Consider the following 18,968-nt stretch of genomic DNA (forward strand, 5'->3'; position numbering starts at 1 on the left):
TTATTCCAATAGATGAAGCGTTTTTTGTTTTGCGAATAACTTTAGCCCTTTTTAACTAATCTTCCCAAAATTTCCAAAGTAGTATACTGGTCATTTCAGCTTATGTTTGGAAAGTTTCGGGGTGATCTGTCAAGCGGGGACTAAGAAAAGGGAGGTGGTGGGGTCTTCAAAATGTTGCCCCTCATGCAATGACTATGGGGATTTGGCATTTTTTTAGCACAACTACAGGACAAACCGCTAAACGGAATTACACCAAATTTGGCAGAAAGGTAGCTCTTGGTCCAGAAATAACTCTTTTTTTTAAATATTTGGTGTAAATACGTTCAGTAGTTTTGAAAGAAACAACAAAGATAGCTATCTGGGCGAAGCTTCTGCAGAGATCTCATGATGAGATCTGATTGGCTGCCAACACTTCAACCATGAAGTGTTGGCAGCCATCTTGGGACTCTGACTGAGCCGAGTCCCAAGAAAACATTTCACCCCCCCCCCCTTCCGGGTTAAAGGTTCATTTATGATGGCTCTTGCCTAACTAGTGAGTGACTTTGTCATAGCCCTAACTGTACTTTGAGCTTAAACCTGATCATAAAATATTTTCCTAGACAGGTTGCCTTTTTCTAATGGCCACTGCCTATGTTGGAGAGGCACCTGGGAGGCATTTCACCGTCAGGCTCTAGTATTCATATTGCTTACTGTGACCTGCTTGTAGTTCGAATGCGCTGTATGTAGGTGGTGGCCCGTGATTGCCGGCTGCCATGGCACCGCAGTAGACTCTTTATCACCTGAGATATCCTACTGTGGACAGGAATAGAATGCAACCTACCACCTCAAGACTGAAGAGTGGGAAGCCTTGGATTTCTCTCACAGTCCTCTCTGGTGACAGTCATGGGTGGGTAGTGCGTGAGTATGGTTTATCATAAAATATTTTTCTAGAAAGGCCGTCTTTTTCTACTAGGCACTGCCTAAATTGGGGAGTCATCTGCGTGGCATTTCACTGTTGAAGCTCTAGTATTCATATTGCGCTAACTGTGACCTATTTGAAGCTCGGATGCGCTGTATGTATAAGGTGGCCTGTGATTGCTGGCTGCCATAGCCTTCCATTATATGTCTGTGAATTTGATAGTCCAGAATTTGGACTTCTGTGTTAGTTCTTCCCAAAAACCATTACCACTTGGTGGGGCCTTGGAGAGATTTAAAATAATCTGCTTTATAAAGGTAAAAGGTAAGTGTGGCAGTCCAATGTTTAATCTTGATTAAAAAAAGGGTAAAGGCCCAAAGTTTTTCTCATTCCCACTGCCAAAGCTGCTGAATTCTGGTGTGTCAAATATCAAGGGTGCAAAGCTTCATTCCACTGTATGCCTCTTTCTTTCATACCCCTACCCTTCACCTCCTCACCCTTCAACTCCTCTTTCTTTTTGTCTGCCTCTTGCACGTTCATTTTCATTCATGCTTTCTCAATTCAATTTATTTCAATTCAATTTATTTATTTATGATTACGGAACTCTTACGAGGTCCACATAAAAATACACAAGGTATACATTCAAACAAATCCCAAATAAAATTTATAAGAGAAATACAATGCTTTCTCCTTGTGTCAGTGATTTTAGGTCGAGCCTGTAACAGCGCGCATGAGCTTTTCTGGCGAAGACTTCATGTAGTGGCTTTCTAAACTAACCTAAGAATCGCACACGCTCGGGCATGTGCTTTTTGTTTTGGCCCACGCTATCGGCCTTTGCGTGCGTCTTTTTAACAAAGACAGCACGCAATTGGCCAAAGGCGGGTGCATTGCTCCACCCATGGCCTATTGGTGTCAGTTACCCGCACTGCCGCCATGTGGTTTCAATAATCATGCCCAGACATGGGCGCGATAATTGAAACCAGATGTCTCGCTGTGGCGCGCGCGCACCACTCGCGTGCTTGTCCATATTTATTCCTGTTTTATCTTTCCTCCCACCGAGCTCTCTGTGTTGCTTCACCCATGTCTCTCCTGCCCCAATGTTGTTTCTACGCTCCTTGGCTTCGCTTTGAGCCCGTTGCTTCAGTTCTCTCCCTCCTACCACGCTCACTTTAAAAAACCAAAACAACGTTTCGGCCCGTTTCCTTTTTCCCGGTCTTGATATCGCCCTTGCGCCGATCAGTGGAGCTGAGCCATGAGCGGTGGCAGCTCCCCCTGCTGCAGCCGGTTTTGAGTGATGTGAGCCCTGCAGTTTGGCCGCCAGTGGATACACTGACCTGCTGGAGAAGTTGCAGCCCATAATGCCTTACCATAAGGCCCGGAGCCGGGCTCCAAGAGGAAGCTGTCAGACGGCGAGAACAGCGACCATGAGGAGCCGCCACTGCCCCCTCTGCCGCCTCTCCACTACCGGGATGAGGAGGCATGCTGCGTGAAGTACGGGATCCGGCACATACTTCTCTTCAGCCCGGAAGAGTGCGTCCGCATCGAGAGCCGCATCGACGAGGTGCGCGCTGCCGAGAAGGGGCTGTACAAGGAGCACACCGTGGACCGGGCACCTTTGCGCAACAAGTATTTTTTCAGGGGCGGCTACACTTATGTGGTGCAGCTGCAGAAGCACTGGCCAGGAGCGGCTATACCCCAAGGTGATGAGATCCCCGCCTAATTCATTAGATATTTCGCCATATGCCTGTCAGGTGGTGGCCCTATGCCAATCTGTTCGGTCACATGCAATCTATCCCCCCACACCCCTCTCCCGCTCTTCCTCCTGAGCAGCGACAGTGTAATCACAGAAGGAAAGGTGTTGGAACGCTTTGTTAGTGTTTATATCTCGGATCATATGTAACTGTCACTTCACACTTTGTGTCTGTGCAATTTACAACACTTGAGACATCTGGATGTATGACGTTTCAACGCATGCTTTTACAACGCATGCCTTTACGACGCAAGTTTCACAATGCAAGTCGTTAAAACGACTTGCGTTGGGGGGCGCTGGATAGTGAATAGTTTAATTTACTATTCCAACTCCAGTCCCCGTGGATAGTAGGGAAGGTGTTGGATAGTAAATTAAAACTATTCCCTATCCTAGAGCGCCCCCCAGCGCAAGTCGTTGTAAAAGTTGCGTTGTAATGGTTGCGTCGTAAAGGTACTTCGTTGTAAAAGTTGCGTTGTAAACGCTGTTCCCCGAGACATCTTCTTCACTCCACTATTTATCACCTCTTTGAAGACGTTGCAGGCCGGTTTTCTACCTCTGATATTTACAATCTAACAAGCGGTCGAGAATGCCCTTGATTGTAATGCTTTAGGTCTCGTATTTGCGAGAGTTTAATCTATTTGTATTGTAAATGCAATGCCTTTTATGTATGTTTTAAAACCCAAAACATAAATAAAAGGCATTGTCATTTACAATGCCAATAGCTCAAACTCGCGTGAATACGAGACCTATTGCATTGCAAATGCTTGTTAATCTTTCTCTTTGACGTTCTTTTTCCCTCTGAGAAAAGTCTGAGATGAAAAATAAGTCCTGGTCCCCAAAAAAGAGTTCCCAGCCCACCGTCTGCAACCGCCGGCACAAATTAAGCACTATGCTAGTCATATGACTGAGATACACATTATAAATACGAAATTGAGAACATTGAACACTAGAGGAACAATTGCATTGTAGTCGGGTTTTTTGGAATACAGATTGTTTTAGTATTTTTGATATATTGAAGGTTTTTCATTATATAGTGATTTTAACTGTTCAATGTTAGTTGTCCATGATTAATGTGCAACTGCCATATGTTTTAACTATTTTATCATTCTTTACATGTGTTAACTCGCGTAGTACAGAGAATTAAAGGTGGCGCTGTGATATTGCTAGCGTTTATCATAAGTAACATAACCTAGAAAAATATATCAGGGGACTCTGGTGAAACTTTGGTGTGACAGTACACGGAGCTCAACATGCTAAACGACTTTGAGCCTGATTTACAGGGCATTGTATCCTAATGCTATTGCAATACGGTGTAATGGAAAATACATCATGTGTGTGTGCAGTATCCCTCCAACAAACTCTAAATCTGGCGCCTAACCTTTTTAACAATGAGGGGCTGATCAGAAGTGGCCAGGTACAGGGAGCACAGCAGTTATAGGTGAGGTGCTACTATTAGCAGCCTGCACCAGGCCCTTCTGAGTTTTCCATCTGGAAAGTGGGACAACAACCTGGGACCGGTATTTCCATGCTGATTTTCAGGCAGACTTTCACCCAGACATTTCACCTGTTTTCATCAAGGTAAATATCCGGGTGAAAATTGACTGACGAGCGGTGTGTAGTTGCCCAAATTGTTCCAGTGACTTGCAACTGAGTGCCTCTCGAGACTCCAGAGAGGAGACCTGTGGCTGCGCGAAGTTGGTGCATTTCATTATAATCAAAAGCCATGTTTGTGCTGTCAGCAGCAGTGCACGCCTCCTTTGCCCATACAGAACAGGGGCACCATAGGTAGCAGCCGTACAAGTGTCTCTTACACACAAACCATATATAGCATGGCATTAGGGAAAGCACCTCGGGATTCCGTGGCTCAGAGAAAAGAAGCAATACAGGCAAGAGCAGTGCAGACTCTCTCATAGGCCTAATCAGGTATGCAGCAGTACAAGCGTCCCTTACACACAGAACAGGTATTGCGCAGCAAGCAGTCTATCTAGCTTCCCTCATACACAAATCTCGGTTACAGCATTGGTAGCAGCAGTGCAAACTACTCTCAAACACAGAGCATGTGCTCTGTAGGCAGACGCAATGCAAGCTTCTCACACATACGAAAAGGGCAGTAGGTTTCGCGCTGCAGCACTGCAGGTTTCTCTCACTCAAAGAACAGCCGTGGCAAGGGCATCTTTCACCTGTGCAAGAGTCCCTCACACACGAGAAAAGTCACATGGATTCACTGTCCGAGATGTAGTCTGTGTGGTTCAGCGATGGGGGACTCACCTTCTTGGCTTGCCATTTTCTTCTGGTGGGACTACGGTGATGGTGACCTTCTTGGCGTTCCGCAGGAGTTCAGCCGTCTCTCGGGGCGTGAGGCACACCAGCGGCTGCTGGCACACGCGCACAAGGCGGGCCCCCGGCTGCAGACCGGCCTTCTCAGCAAAGGTGAAGCGCTCTACCTCCGTGACGAAGCCCTGCGAGTCCACCTGGAAACCCAGCTGGCCCAGGCCATTCCTGAGAAGGGTCAGCTCTCTCGTCTCACAGCCACGGGTCACCAGCTGCCCAAGAAGGCAAGGAGAGAATTAACCGGCATCATGGCCTTATACGTAAGACAGCCTAAAGCCAACACGAAACTGTGCATATAGATATCAATCTGATTTATTCCACGTCCCTCAGACTCCGAAGTCCTACACCATGTCCCCTCGACACCCGCACTCTTATCCCAATCCCATACAGTGCCAGACCCAAGCCCACACAACCAAGATTTCTCTTCCGTGCCACACCCACGAAGGCTTAGCACTCCCTTGCCATGCCACTCATACTCAGAGTTCTTGGTCACCCAGAACCAATGTTTTGGCACCATGACCCATAGCTTCTGCTCAGCCGCGTGCAGCCGGAGGCAGTGACGTCACAGCATGCCCTCTCTGAACCTGCAATCATGCACCATGCCCCCTTCAGAACCATAACTGCCATGATATGCCATCCGCGAGCAAGCAGAAGTGCCCCGTCCCGCGCTCACCTGCAGTCGGTGAACAATCTCCTTGATGTCCTCCTCCTGGTCTTCTGCGACCTTCAGCGACACATAGTCGCCCTTCTCGTAGTAGATGTCCACGGTTGTCTCGCCGAATGTCCAGGCCAGGATGTCCCGGCAGGAGCAGTTGAAGACAACCCGCCGCTCGCGCCCCTCGATCAGCACCAGGAACTCTGCCGAGACGCCCAGGTAGCAGCGGAGCTCGCGCCGACGCTGGCTGTCCCACGCGCCCACGCTCCAGACAAGTGCCCCGGCGCTCAGCAGCTCCGCCCCCCGCGGCCCCTTCTGTTTCTCTTTCCTCTTCCCCCCTAGGGAGGGCAAGGCAAACTTGTTTGTGGTGGAGTCCAGGGTGGCGGTGGTGACGTTGTTGTCAGCCAAGTCTTTCAGGTACTCCTGGCGAGTGCGCGTGGCCATGGCGTAGAACTTCTCGGAGCGCTCGGCCGCGTGCTCGGCGTTGACCGCCTTGGCCAGCAGGAAGTCGCGGAAGGCTGCAGAGCGTGGGAAGACGTTCTCGGCGGGGATGTAGGGCCCGAAAAGTGGGATGTCCTTGGTGCGGCTGACTGAGACACTGAGGAGGAAGGAGAAATGCGTTACATTACTATTACATGTATCTACCTTTATAAACGGCCTAATTCCCCAAAGTCACTTGACACATGCTGTGGCAGTCTTGCCTGTTCCAACCCTTCCTGTGCCAGGCTTATCTCTGCCTATACCGCCTGTATATCAGTACCTTGTGCCGACATGTGTTACAACCTCAACCACCCCAGTCTGTCTCCCCATAATTCTCCAGAAAAGAGGTTACTCCTTTGAACCTAAACAAATTGCACTCTTTGTCTTAACTCTCCCTACTACCAAACTGTGGGTGGGGAACAATTCGCCAATTCGGAAGTGAGGCACGGCTCAAAATTAATGAGGCCAGGTAGGACCTTCGAAAGTCTGTCTCATTTCTTTAGAGACGTCCTTTAAATGTTTAACGATATCCCTCCATTTATTGGCAAGTTTTGGGGACAGTTTTCACAGAAGACAGATGTTGGGTGAAAGTCACACAGTTGTTTGTTTCCGTTTTCTGGCTTTCACCTTGCCATTGACAAAAAACAACAGGTAGATGGAATCCTGAAAATGGCACATGCAGAAAGGGCATCAATAGAATCCCAAGTGGTTGCTTTACAGACAAACAAGATGGGAATGTGACAGTGAATAGTCACTGAGGTGCCTGAGCCCCGAGCGTACCCTGAAAAGAAAGCTATTCACATGGAGAAATATCTGGAGATGCAGGGCCCTGCAATCAGAGATGAAGGCACAAGAACGGTGCTTGCCTGATTTCCGTATAAAATGCACGCACTTTTTGGACATGTAACTGGCATCGTTTTCTCAGTTTTTAATAAATAGGTTCGATGAAACTCTGGATTTTATGGACATGAAAGATGATTTTAGACATCAAGGAGTGGTGTACACAGTTTAGGGGCAGAGGAGAGTGTCTGTTGGTCATAAACTCAACACATTAAAGGAATAGCAGGTAAAATGAATGCTTTCCAGGTTACTAGTTTAAACTCACTGCAAATACAGGCTCACCTAAAAATCTGCCCATTCCCTCTGAGAGAGGTAGCCTCTAATCTGCGGCAAGTTTAGTATCCCATCAAGAGCCAAAGAAAGGAGATGCAAGGCCCAGATTGGTTCCACCCATCTACATCTAGCCAACTCCGTTTGCGGACTGCAAAGGTGCAGATTAGGAGGTAGCGGGGAATGGAGCGTCCCCAGGTGTTCATTGTACACCGTGCTTATGTGACCCCTATCACCTTCTGTCACCTGAGGTCTCTAGCTTTCTGTGTTCACAATGAGTCTCTACACACTGTGCCCCTCCTTCATACGGTCTTCTCTGTTGCTTGCTATGTACATGGTGCCCCTCTTGCCACATCTGTTTTGAATCCCCCCTCATCGACTGTCTGCCTCCTCACCTATAGACCACGTATGTGGATGAGTGGTAAGGCATTTATATCTGTTCATCATAACTTTTCAATTTATTTATACAAAGATTATAGCTGAAATTAGCACAGCACCACGTGATTTATTTAACACACACACTGCACATTTAAAAATAACTTTTAGATTTTAGCACTGTACATGAAGTCCATGCAGAATGTACAGGTCATCACAAGTAAACATATCTCAGCAGAGAAGTAAAACATCCCCAACAGGCCCCAAACCACCCAATCCACAAACAGTGCTCTAGGCCAACGCTCCCCCTCCACAGACCTGCCACTTTTACCACTCATTATCCACTTCCCCTTCTTGCCACATAGGCCTTAACCTTTCAAAGTTTTAATGAGGGACATCTTCTTAGGCATCAACGTGTTGGTCACACTTGAACTGTCCACTGAAGTGCATCGAAGGGAACGGGATATCTGAGAGAGAGCAGGAAATGCTAACATTTTTATTACAAATTAGTGTAAAATGCTGGTCAGCCAATTTTCAGCAAAAATGAACTGCCTTCTAACTGCGACCCTCCAATTCATTCCCTCTCCCCATTTTGGTGATCCAAATTAGAATAGAATTATCCAAATGAGGGTCACTTGGATAGTCCCCTCAAGATCTAACCAGCATTTTGCACTCATTTTTATTAAAAAATAGCAGCCTTCATTCCTTCTCAGCTCAACCCCTCGTCACTTAGCTCCTTCATGCAGGCATGAAATGAACAGAAGAGGATTAATAACAGGAAGGGTAGCTGAAAGCTGGTATATACCAGGGCTCTCTCATGTACCCGCCCCACATACATGTATGAAATTCCACCAACTCCACTACTTTTCCAGTGTCGAGGACTAAAGCTAAGCTCGGGCAGAGTTGGGGTTTATAGGGTCACCAAGAGTGTGTACAGATCCCCAGGTGTACGTTATTTTTATAGTACTGTAAACGTAGGGGTTTTAATTAACATACTGTGTGAATGCATTTTGTGTACTATGGCAGGCTCAGGCAGCCACAATCAAATCTCAACCGCTGACCTTGAAGTTGCCCACAGGCATCTTTATTATGAACACTGACCCACTGTGCTATCTTAATAGCTGTATCTGTTGGTCAATTCTATGCGCTGGTAATGTGTGTGCTGAAAATATCTTTTCCAACAGGTCTCAGCTTCCAGTTCTGGTAAAATAGCTCAAGTTGTTAATGTGACTGTCACACAACCCTGTGTGGAAAGTGAAGTTAAGCCTACTTTACAGGGATGCTGTTGACGTCAACGCCGAGAACTAGAAAGTCAAAATAGTTCTTGTGCTATGATTTGGTGACCACCAGTTTTCAGGAGTCCAGCTTTTCAAGAAAGTGCTTCCAACAGACTGCCAGTGGGATTTATTGTCTAGATTTATTTTTGTTGTAGTCCTTCAGCACAAGATGCCCATCCTGCGGTCTGAAACAATCTCCATTAATCTGAAGGTCACAGGTTTGAATTCAGGTAAGAGATCTTAGTGGGTTTATGTGTCTGCGGAGAGGCTCTAGGCTAACCTACGAATCACGGGTTCCTTTTTTTTTGGAAAGACTGCTCAGTTAGTTGTGCCCCAGCTACAAAAGCCTTCTTCCTGTCTACTGAACACTCACCAGAATCCCTGCAAGGCTAACTCAAACTTAAATTCTTTTGAGGACAATAAAATACTCAAAAGAATTACATTTTGAGTTGGGTATAAATTAGCACCTACTAGAAAGTACCAAGACAAAAACAGTGTGTGTATCATCATATTGCCGTGTCTTTACTGGTATAATTCGTCACCTAGAATTAAATCACACCTCGTATAACATGCATTCACTAGTCATGTTATATTCCTTGCTTACTTTGAAAACAGTTGCAACACACCTTTGTCTCTAGACAAGATTTCCAAGCCGGCCCGTGCTCATCCCCATGGCTTCCTGGCCACCTTAACCCCCTCACCTGTAGGATGCGTGCTCAGTGCAGGGATGGCGGGCTCGCACGATGATGAAGACGTGCTGGAAGTGTGAGCGAATAGTCTTGGGCGTGAAGGGCAGCGCTCCAGGCTCCTGGAAGACGATCGTGACAATGTCGTTGCCAATATGGCGCTTTCTTAGCAGCTGTCCTCATGGGTGAGAAGGAGTGGAAAAAGGAGAACTATTAGAAAGCCAGAGACTATTAACATCTCCGTAGAAGACCCCATTTCCAACCCATCCACAGTTCTGCTGTCCAACAAAAGACCCTCTAGTCCAACCAACTCTCTCGCCAACCCAAAGCTACCTTCTTACCAAAGACCCTCCTGACCAAACCATGAAACCTTCCGCAACAAACCCCTCCTTCATTAAACCAAGACTACGTCACCAGCCCAAGCCCTCTCCCAACTAGACCCACCTCCTAATAAGTAGGTTAGGGCTGGGTGAAATTTAATTATGCTGCTGTAATATTAAGCAATTTCGCAAATTTCGCTTATTGAGTGAAATTCCCCAAATAACACCATTACGCTACATTGTGTAATTACACTATTTTCCCTGCATAATTTTAGCATGGGAAAAATGTAAACAACCAGAATGCTTGTGGCTATTGTCTGCAGCACTTATGATTATTGCACGATTAACTAATAATTCCACAAAACCAAAATGGAAGCAAAGATGCATTCCACACTAAAATATAGCAGTTAATGCTGGTTACAAATTTTCACATAGTTTTTGCAGAACTTCATGCAATTAATAAGAAGGAAATTACACAAATTTCACACACCACTAATTATAAGCACAAGACGCCCTTACAAATCCCATACACCCTTACAATTCAAAGATCTACTGCACCACCCTAAAACTCGCCACACAAATATTTCACCTTTCATACAACCCAAGCACTTGTCAGTAATTAAAAACACCAGCCAAATGTTCATCATACAATACAAGATCCTCCTTGCCACCCCATCCTCAATCTCCAAACCCATCCTAGGGAAAAAAAATCCCAAAGTAAACGCATTGTCTTCTCTGCTGTCGTACCAGAAAGAGCACTAGTGCCTATGTCGCCTACTATCACTAATAAGAGTTGTCATTTCTAGTCCGAGAAAGGTTGTATGTTTTTTCAACGAACTCCGTTGTAACGCATGCCTTTACCACGCATGCGTTACTACGGAATACTATTTACACGCCTATCTTTCTCCACGTATTTTTGCGTGGTGACGTCATACGTAGGAGAAAAAAAACTGCAGTTTCCTTCCTCTGCGATGCCGATTGCCTGCACATCTCTTTTAAAGGTGAGTGGTTTTTTTTGGGGGGGAAGCCCCCCCCCCCCACCCCCCTTTTTTATATGTACCCTTTACCACACATGCCTTTACTACGTACCTCGTAGTAAAAGTATGCGTGGTAAAGGCTGTTGTTGTAACCACGCATGCGTTGTAATGCATGCGTGGTTAAGGTTTTCGTTGAAACGGCCTCGTTGTAGTGGCCGTTTCCCTCTGAGAAACCTACTTGACTAAATTGTGACTGTAAGTGCAGACTGACTTAGTGGCATCTGCATTAGTGGTGCAGTTAGATTCCAATCTAAACACGGCCCCTTGGCCTCTTGCAGACCTCATTGTGGCCTGCTGATGACCGGGGAGTTTTATTCCTGATCCGACATTACCCTGCTACTTGCTGCACAGCGCCTAATGCATCTGTTACGTAATAACTGATACCTCCCTCCTGCAGAAGCTGTATCCGGGAAAGTATGGGCGCACACAGGTCCATTGATCCTCTGACTGTTTATCACCCACTGACCACTCACTTTGTTACTACAAGTTTTCCTTTAATTCTCATTTCCTATGTGAGGTAAAGAGAACCTGCAAGAGTCAATTCTTAAACAAAGAGTCCATATGCAGACCAGAGATCTCCATTTTCAAGAGAGGCCTTCTTGTGTTCTCCAGCACCATGCTGGGCATTTTCATTGCACTCCACATTTTTTATTTATTCATTTGAAATATTTATACAGCGCAACACTCATCCCCTAGGGGATATCACGGTGCTGTACAACTCTCTAACGTTCTGCTGAGAGAACGTCGTAAGAAAACTTATATGCAGAAAAGAACTAACTTGAGAATAACCAGGTTTTCAGTTTCTTTCTAAACCATATATGGTTCTCTGTAAGGCGAAGCTCCAAGGGTAGCAATATCCACTGGGCGGCAGCCTGATGCAAAAAAGAGCGACCTCCTGGTCTAGCTGTCTTAATTCGGATTGTTTGCACTAAAGCTAGATTGCGCAATCTCAAATCGCAAGATGGTTGGTAAAATTCCACTCTGGCCTGTAGAACTTTGTTATGCAAGGCTTTATGCGTATATCATAGGAGTTTGAAACCAGCTCTTTTCCGCATTGGTAGACAACGTAAAGAGGACAAACATGCCGAAGCGGATCCAAATCTGTCCATGTTGCAGATTAGCTTGGCTGGGGTATTTTAAATCACCTGCAATCTTGAAAACAGGTGATCTGGCACGCCCCTCAAAGAGGACATTGCCATAGTCCAGACGCTTAGTGATCAAAGCCTGGACGATGGCTTGCAGCCAAGCTAATAGCTACCACTTAAACAACCTTCTCAGCAATTTGAGGATTCCAAAACATTTCCAGCAGGTAACTTTAACGTGTTCCTACATTGAAAGGGAGTCAGCGATGATGATTCCAAGATTCTTCGCTGATTTCTTTGGAGTGGGCATGTCGCCCAAAGATTCTGGCCACCAAGTGGCACCCCAAATCAAGTAGGCCCCACCGAACAGCAGGATCTCCGTTTTGTCAGCATTATGTTTTCGATAATGACTGGTAATCCATATTGCCACTTCGGTGAGGCGCTCATGTAGATTGCCTTGAATTACACCATGTCTCCTACCCAGAGAAATATTCAGTTGCATATCATCAGCGTAACAGCAGACCTTAAAACCCCATTTCCTCACAATTTTGTCTAGTTGGGCCACATACACATTAAAATGGGTAGGACTCAAAGAGGATCTTTGTGGGATCCCACATTCAGATTGGTGAGAGCGAGATCTCAGAGTAACCAGATGAACTGTCTATGATCTGTTATTTAGAAGAAAGCCAAACAAATGAAGGGCTTTGGAATGAAGACCAACATCAAACAAGCATTGGGGTTTATTAGTCAAACAAAGATGCAAGCACAGTGTGAGGGTGAGGGGGCAACGCAGGGGGAAGGATTACAAACGCCACGGGAGAGGGGAGCAATTGGAGTGCGGCGGAAGCATCAAAGGGCTGGGAATGCGTGGGGGGAAGGGGCACAACACAGTGACATGGAGCAAGCTGGCACTGCGTGCGTTCAAGCTTGCAGCCAGGGAAAACAGGGGTAGCAATTTGAAAAGCCCCTGTACAAAATGTCGAGCAAGCTCGACCTAAAAAGATGAGGCAAATTAGCATGCTGCCGCCATGACTATGAAGCAGGGGCCGCCATGCTTGTGCCGGGTGCGGCTGGCTGAGTGGTGGAAAAAGTTGGTATGGGCGAGCCCTGCAGAACCAAAGAAAGGCACAAGGCTGCCATTGTAAAAGTAAAACCTGGCATGGCGCTGGGAGGTCGCGGTCACATGATTTTTTGCTGCACGGCGACTGTTGATACATCTCGGTGTACTGTGTGTGTGTGCAGTGTTTCTGCTCCTGCCTGCCGTAGACACACGCTCTAAGGTGGTGGGGGGAGGGGAGGTGAGGCGAGGAGAGGCACCCAGAATGGCCATCACGTGCGTGCAACAGCTATAAAGAGCGTGCAAGGGATAAATCCTAATCTTAATGGTGGAGAAAGTTGATTTGCGCAAGCCGGCCAGAACCAGAGAAAGGCTCGCAGCCGCCATTGTAAAAGTTAAAGCCTGGCATGGCGCTGGGAGCTCGCAGGTCACATGATGTTTTCACTGCATTGCAACTGTCAATGATGTCAGGAGCAAAACAGCAGTGACCTCGGAAGGGTGGTGGGGGCTTGGAGCAGGATTGTAACAGTTAAAGCCTGGCATGGCGCAGGGAGGCCACGGCTCACATGATGTTTTTGTCACATAGCAACTGTTAATTATGTTGGGACAAAACAGCAGTCACCGCGGTGGGGACGGAAACATGCTAGAAATGACGAGCAGGGAGAGAATAAAACAGATGTGGAGAAGAGAAGGGGTTTACGCAGGAAGAGGGGAAGTAGGACGCTGCAAGGCGAGGAAAGAACATCGGAAGATGAGAAAGAGGGGTGGGGAGAACAGAAGGAGATGAGGACGGATAAGCCATGCTGTGGGGAGGGGGGAAGTGGGGAGGGGGGAGGATAAACGCGAGACACGGCCTGGCGGCCGTGAAAGTGAAAATACGGCCGGACGGCCGTGAATAATTAGGGGAGGAGAAATGCCTGAGGCAGAGCGCACGCTGGGGGAAGCTTGTGGGAGGGAGGCTGGTGGCTTTGATGCGTGCACGCGCTTTTCACGGGCACTGCATGAAATCGCCCGTTTGGTTAAGCTCTGGTTAAGCCCCTATATCTCTCGCCAGCAATGCGCAAGCACATTAGCAGGCGAGACCTAAAAAGTTTGTCAATCAGCATGCTGTGTGAAACAGTATCAAATTCTGTTGAAAGATCTAGTAGGATCAGGGAAGCGGCCTTCCCCTTGATCAACTACCAATTTAATATCATCCAATACAGCTAACAGTGTTTACTCTGTGCTATTGTTAGCTTGAAAACCGGTCTGTGAAGGATCCAATAAATGGTTGCATTTCAAAAAGTTAGTTAGTTGCCTATTCATCAGTTGTTTTAAAATGTTTTAAATAAATGGAAGGAGAGAGATCGACCGATAGAAAGAATGCAAGCATCAATTCAAGGTTCTTTTTGCTAGAGGTAAAAGTGTTGCTTCTTTACAAACTTCTGGATATGTTGCCTCTATAAGGGATTGGTTAAAATATGAGTAAAACCGGGGAATAGTAGTGGCTAACGAGGATAGATAAAATGCGGGCAGTGATCCAGGGGAGAGCCGGATTTGACCTCCAACATCAGCTTTAAGACTTGTTCTTCCGTGACTTGTTCAAAGTCTCCAAGATGGGCAGCAACAACTAGGCTAGGGCCCAAAAGGAACCAAGGAGATTCCTCTAAAGATGGTTGGGCCTCAAAAATGAGTATATCTTCCTAATTCTATTAGTGAATTAATTTCCTATTGCCTCACAATGAACTTCCATAGGGGGAGTTGATTGGGACAAACAAGTCGGCTGAGTGAGTTCCTTCACAATTTTAAAAAGTTCTTTCAAAGAACTGCTATTTTCCTCAATTCTTTTAATAAAATAGTCCTTTTTGCTCTCCTAAGCGCTGTATGATATTTGTTCAGTACTTTATATTTTAGGGGATCTATTTTAATTCTCCAATGCCTTCACTTCTTTTCCGGTTTTTACTTTTTCTATTTATTATTCAGAGGTCCGAAGCATACCATTTTTCAGAAGACAGGCTTCTAAAATATTTGGTGGTTTTCAAAGGAGCACATTTATCTAAGAGTTTAAAATCACCACGTTTAAAGATTCATTCTTTTTGTGGAGAGGCTACTTTTTACTATTCAAGGGAGGAATAAAGTGGTTGGAGAAAGTATCCACAGTTATGTGACTCCAAGGTCTCTTTGGCATTGAAGAGGAATCTACCAATGTTTTTTTCCATTAAGAAGTGTGACAGAAAATGTTATTAAAAAGTGGTCTCATGGAATGGTGTACGAAATGTGTAAGGTCTGAATGTTGGAAAATAAAAGATCTAAGGTATGGCCTGCTCTATGCGTAGGGCCACTGATCCATTGTTTCAGACAACCTGACAAGGTCAGACCTGACCTGACCTTGTCAGAGCCGGTGGCTCCATCCGCCGCGTGGCTCCTCCTGAGTGCGCCGGTTCCTCCTGCTGCTGACGCCTGTTCGTCGCTGCCCCCTGGGCTTAGGTGCCCCTTGGTGTGTTTGTCTGCTTTTGTGCCATTTTTGTGTTTATTGTTTGACCGTTGTGCCCCTGTATTTGCCCGATTTTTTGTGCCTCTCTGCCGCCTGTTTCCCGCTGTTTTTCCCCGCTCCCCGCTCCCCGCTCCCTGCCGCTGCTTCCCCGTGGCCCAGCCCCCCTTCTTTGTTCTGTACCCTCGACCCCTCCTATTCGCCACCCCGCTCCCGCCTCCCAGCTGCTCCTCCCTCCCACTGGCTACTTAGGCGGAGGGCATGCGACGAGGAGCTGTGACCTGACCTGACCTTGTCAGAGCCGGTCTCTCCACCCGCCGCGTGGCTCCTCCTGAGTGCGCCGGTTCCTCCTGCTGCTGACGCCTGTTCGCCGCTGCCCCCTAGGCTTAGGTGCCCCTTGGTTGTGTTCCTCTGCTTTTGTGACATTTTTGTGTTTATTGTTTTACCATTGTGCCCCTGTATTTGCCCGATTTTTTGTGCCTCTCTGCCGCCTGTTTCCCGCTGTTTTTCCCCGCTCCCCGCCGCTGCTCCCCCGCGGCCCAGCCCCCCTTCTTTGTTCTGTACCCTCGACCCCTCCTATTCGCCACCCCGCTCCTGCCTCCCTGCTGCTCCTCCCTCCCACTGGCTACTTAGGCGGAGGGCACGCGACGAGGAGCTGTGACCTGACCTGACCTTGTCAGAGCCGGTCGCTCCACCCGCCACGTGGCTCCTCCTGAGTGCGCCGGTTCCTCCTGCTGCTGACGCCTGTTCGCCGCTGCCCCCTGGGCTTAGGTGCCCCTTGGTTGTGTTTCTCTGCTTTTGTGCCATTTTTGTGTTTATTGTTTGACCGTTGTGCCTCTGTATTTGCCCGATTTTTTGTGCCTCTCTGCCGCCTGTTTCCCGCTGTTTTTCCCCGCTCCCCGCTCCCTGCCGCTGCTCCCCCGCGGCCCAGCCCCCTTTCTTTGTTCTGTATCCTCGACCCCTCCTATTCGCCACCCCGCTCCCGCCTCCCAGCTGCTCCTCTCTTCCTGTCTCCATTTATGGCAGAGTCCGCACGTACGCGCATCGTTCACGCGCAGCGGACGCGCCGATTGTGCGCCGAAGGCGCGCCAAAGGCAAGCCTGTCTGTGCCCGTCCGCGCCTGGCCCGCGCCAGGACCCCTGGCCCCCGAGGAGGCCAGCCCGCGCGACGAACTTACGACGCCGCCACCCTCAACGCACTCAATGCCGGCCGGAACCCCGCCTGCTACCGTGCCAACCCGAAACGCACCCACGGACCCTTCGCCTGCCAAGCCTGCAAGTTCACCTGCCACCAGACCTGCACCGCACCCAAAAGGCCAGGCACCAGCAACAATCACCTCAAGTGCATCCTGCTCAACACCCGCTCCGTCCACAGACACGCCGTCGAACTCTGGAACCTGCTCGACAAAACATCACCAGACGTCGCCTTCCTCACGTAAACCTGGATGAACGCCTCCTCAGCGCCCGACATTGCCATAGCCATCCCGGACGGATACAAGATCACCCGGAGGGACCGCGCCAACCAAACCGGAGGAGGCATCGCCATCGTCCACAGGAACACCATCCGCATCATGACCAACTCCGACGACACCTTCACCGCCGCCGAGCACCTCCACTTCCAGATACACACCGACCCCAAGACCACCCTCAGAGGCACGCTCATCTAGAGACCCCGGGACCACGCACACAATTCAGCGAAGACATCGCAGACTTCATCAGCCCGCACGCCCTTCCCTCCGCTGACTACATCCTCCTAGGGGACCTCAACTTCCACCTGAAGAACAACAAGGACGGCAACACCACCGCCCTGCTGGATAACCTCGCCAACCTCGGACTCAAGCAACTGGTGAACACCCCCACCCACTACGCCGGCCACACGCTTTACCCCGTCTTCTCCTCCAGCAAGCACATCTCCTTCAGCCACTCCACCGGACTTCACTGGACGGATCACAGCTGCGTCCACTTCAGCTTCAAAAGAACCACGACCCACCACCACCCGCAACAGGCTCCCCGCAGGTGCTGGAACAAAATCACTACTGACCAGCTCACCACTTCCCTCAGCCAGAACCCTCCCGCCAGCGCGACGGACCCCAACGAAGCAGCCCGCACCTTCACACAGTGGCTCACCAACTGTGCCGACGACCTCGCACCACTGAAGAACCCTCCCAGCAAACCCGGCAGCAAGAAAGCCTCCTGGTTCACCGACGAACTCAAAACATCCAAGAAAAACTGCTGCACCCTCGGAAAAGCCTGGCGCCACGACCAGACCACAGAAAACATGACTGCCCTCAAGAACGCCACCCGCAAACACCACCAGCTGATCCGCACCACCAAAAGGACAAAATTCACAGAACGACTGGACAACAACACCCACAACAGCGAGGAACTCTTCAGCATCGTCAAAGAGTTCTCCAACCCCAACGCCGGAAACAACGACATCACACCCTCGCAGGACCTCTGCGACTCACTCGCCACCTTCTTCCACCGCAAGATCGCCGACATACACAACAGCTTTGGCGCACAGACCACGCACCCAACCACCGAACCAACGCCCCCCACCACCACCCTCTGCAACTGGACCCCGGTCAGCACCGAAGACACCACCCGCACGATGAACACCATCCACTCCGGATCACCAACCGACCCTGCCCCCACCACGTCTTCAACAAGGCCGACTCCGTCATCGCACCCCAACTCCGGGACATCATCAACATCTCCTTCAACACCACCACCTTCCCGGAGAGCTGGAAGCACACCGAGCTCAGCGCCCTCCTGAAGAAACCAACAGCGGACCCCACCGACCTCAAGAACTTCCGCCCTATCTCGCTCCTCTCCTTTCCTGCCAAAGTCATCGAGAAGACCGTCAACAAACAGCTCGCCGCCTTCCTCGAGACAAACGGGTCCCTCGACCCTTCGCAGTCCGGTTTCCGAGCCAACCATAGCACCGAGACCGCCCTAATCGCAGCCACCGACGACATCAGATCCCTGCTCGACAACGGGGAAACAGCGGCCCTCATCCTCCTGGACCTCTCTGCAGCATTCGACACTGTCTGCCACCGCACCCTAGCACAGCGTCTCAGCAACATCGGAATCCAAGAGAAGGTACTGGAGTGGATCATCTCGTTCCTCCCCGGAAGAACCCAGAGAGACCGCCTCCCCCGTTCAGATCCGAGGCCACCGAAGTCATCTGCGGCGTACCACAAGGATCCTCACTCAGCCCCACCCTCTTCAACGTCTACATGAGCCCCCTCGCAGCCATCGCACGCCAACACAACCTTAACATCATCTCCTACGCCGACGACACCCAGCTGATCCTCTCCCTCACCAACGACCCCGCCACCGCCAGAGCCAGCCTACACGAAGGGATGAAAGACGTCGCCGAGTGGATGAAGAACAGCCTCCTGAAACTGAACTCAGAAAAGACGCAAGTCCTCATCCTGGGAT

At 48.9% G+C, this 18,968-nt stretch overlaps 1 protein-coding gene across 2 annotated transcripts in view; it reads right to left on the bottom strand.

The window, feature by feature from the left end:
* SIPA1 (signal-induced proliferation-associated 1) overlaps window positions 1-18,968 on the bottom strand; it is a 246,686-nt gene that overhangs the window by 70,978 nt on the left and 156,740 nt on the right. For both annotated transcript variants that reach the window (XM_078660715.1, XM_078660714.1), the window contains exons 7-9: window positions 9,575-9,732; window positions 5,650-6,229; window positions 4,914-5,188 (exon numbers count right to left, since the gene is read on the bottom strand). In XM_078660715.1, coding sequence (XP_078516841.1) covers window positions 4,914-5,188; window positions 5,650-6,229; window positions 9,575-9,732 — 1,013 coding nt within the window. The remainder of the gene's footprint in view (window positions 1-4,913; window positions 5,189-5,649; window positions 6,230-9,574; window positions 9,733-18,968) is intronic.

Source organism: Lissotriton helveticus, chromosome 9 (assembly GCF_964261635.1).
Source record: "Lissotriton helveticus chromosome 9, aLisHel1.1, whole genome shotgun sequence".
In the NCBI taxonomy this organism is placed as follows: Eukaryota; Metazoa; Chordata; class Amphibia; order Caudata; family Salamandridae; genus Lissotriton; species Lissotriton helveticus.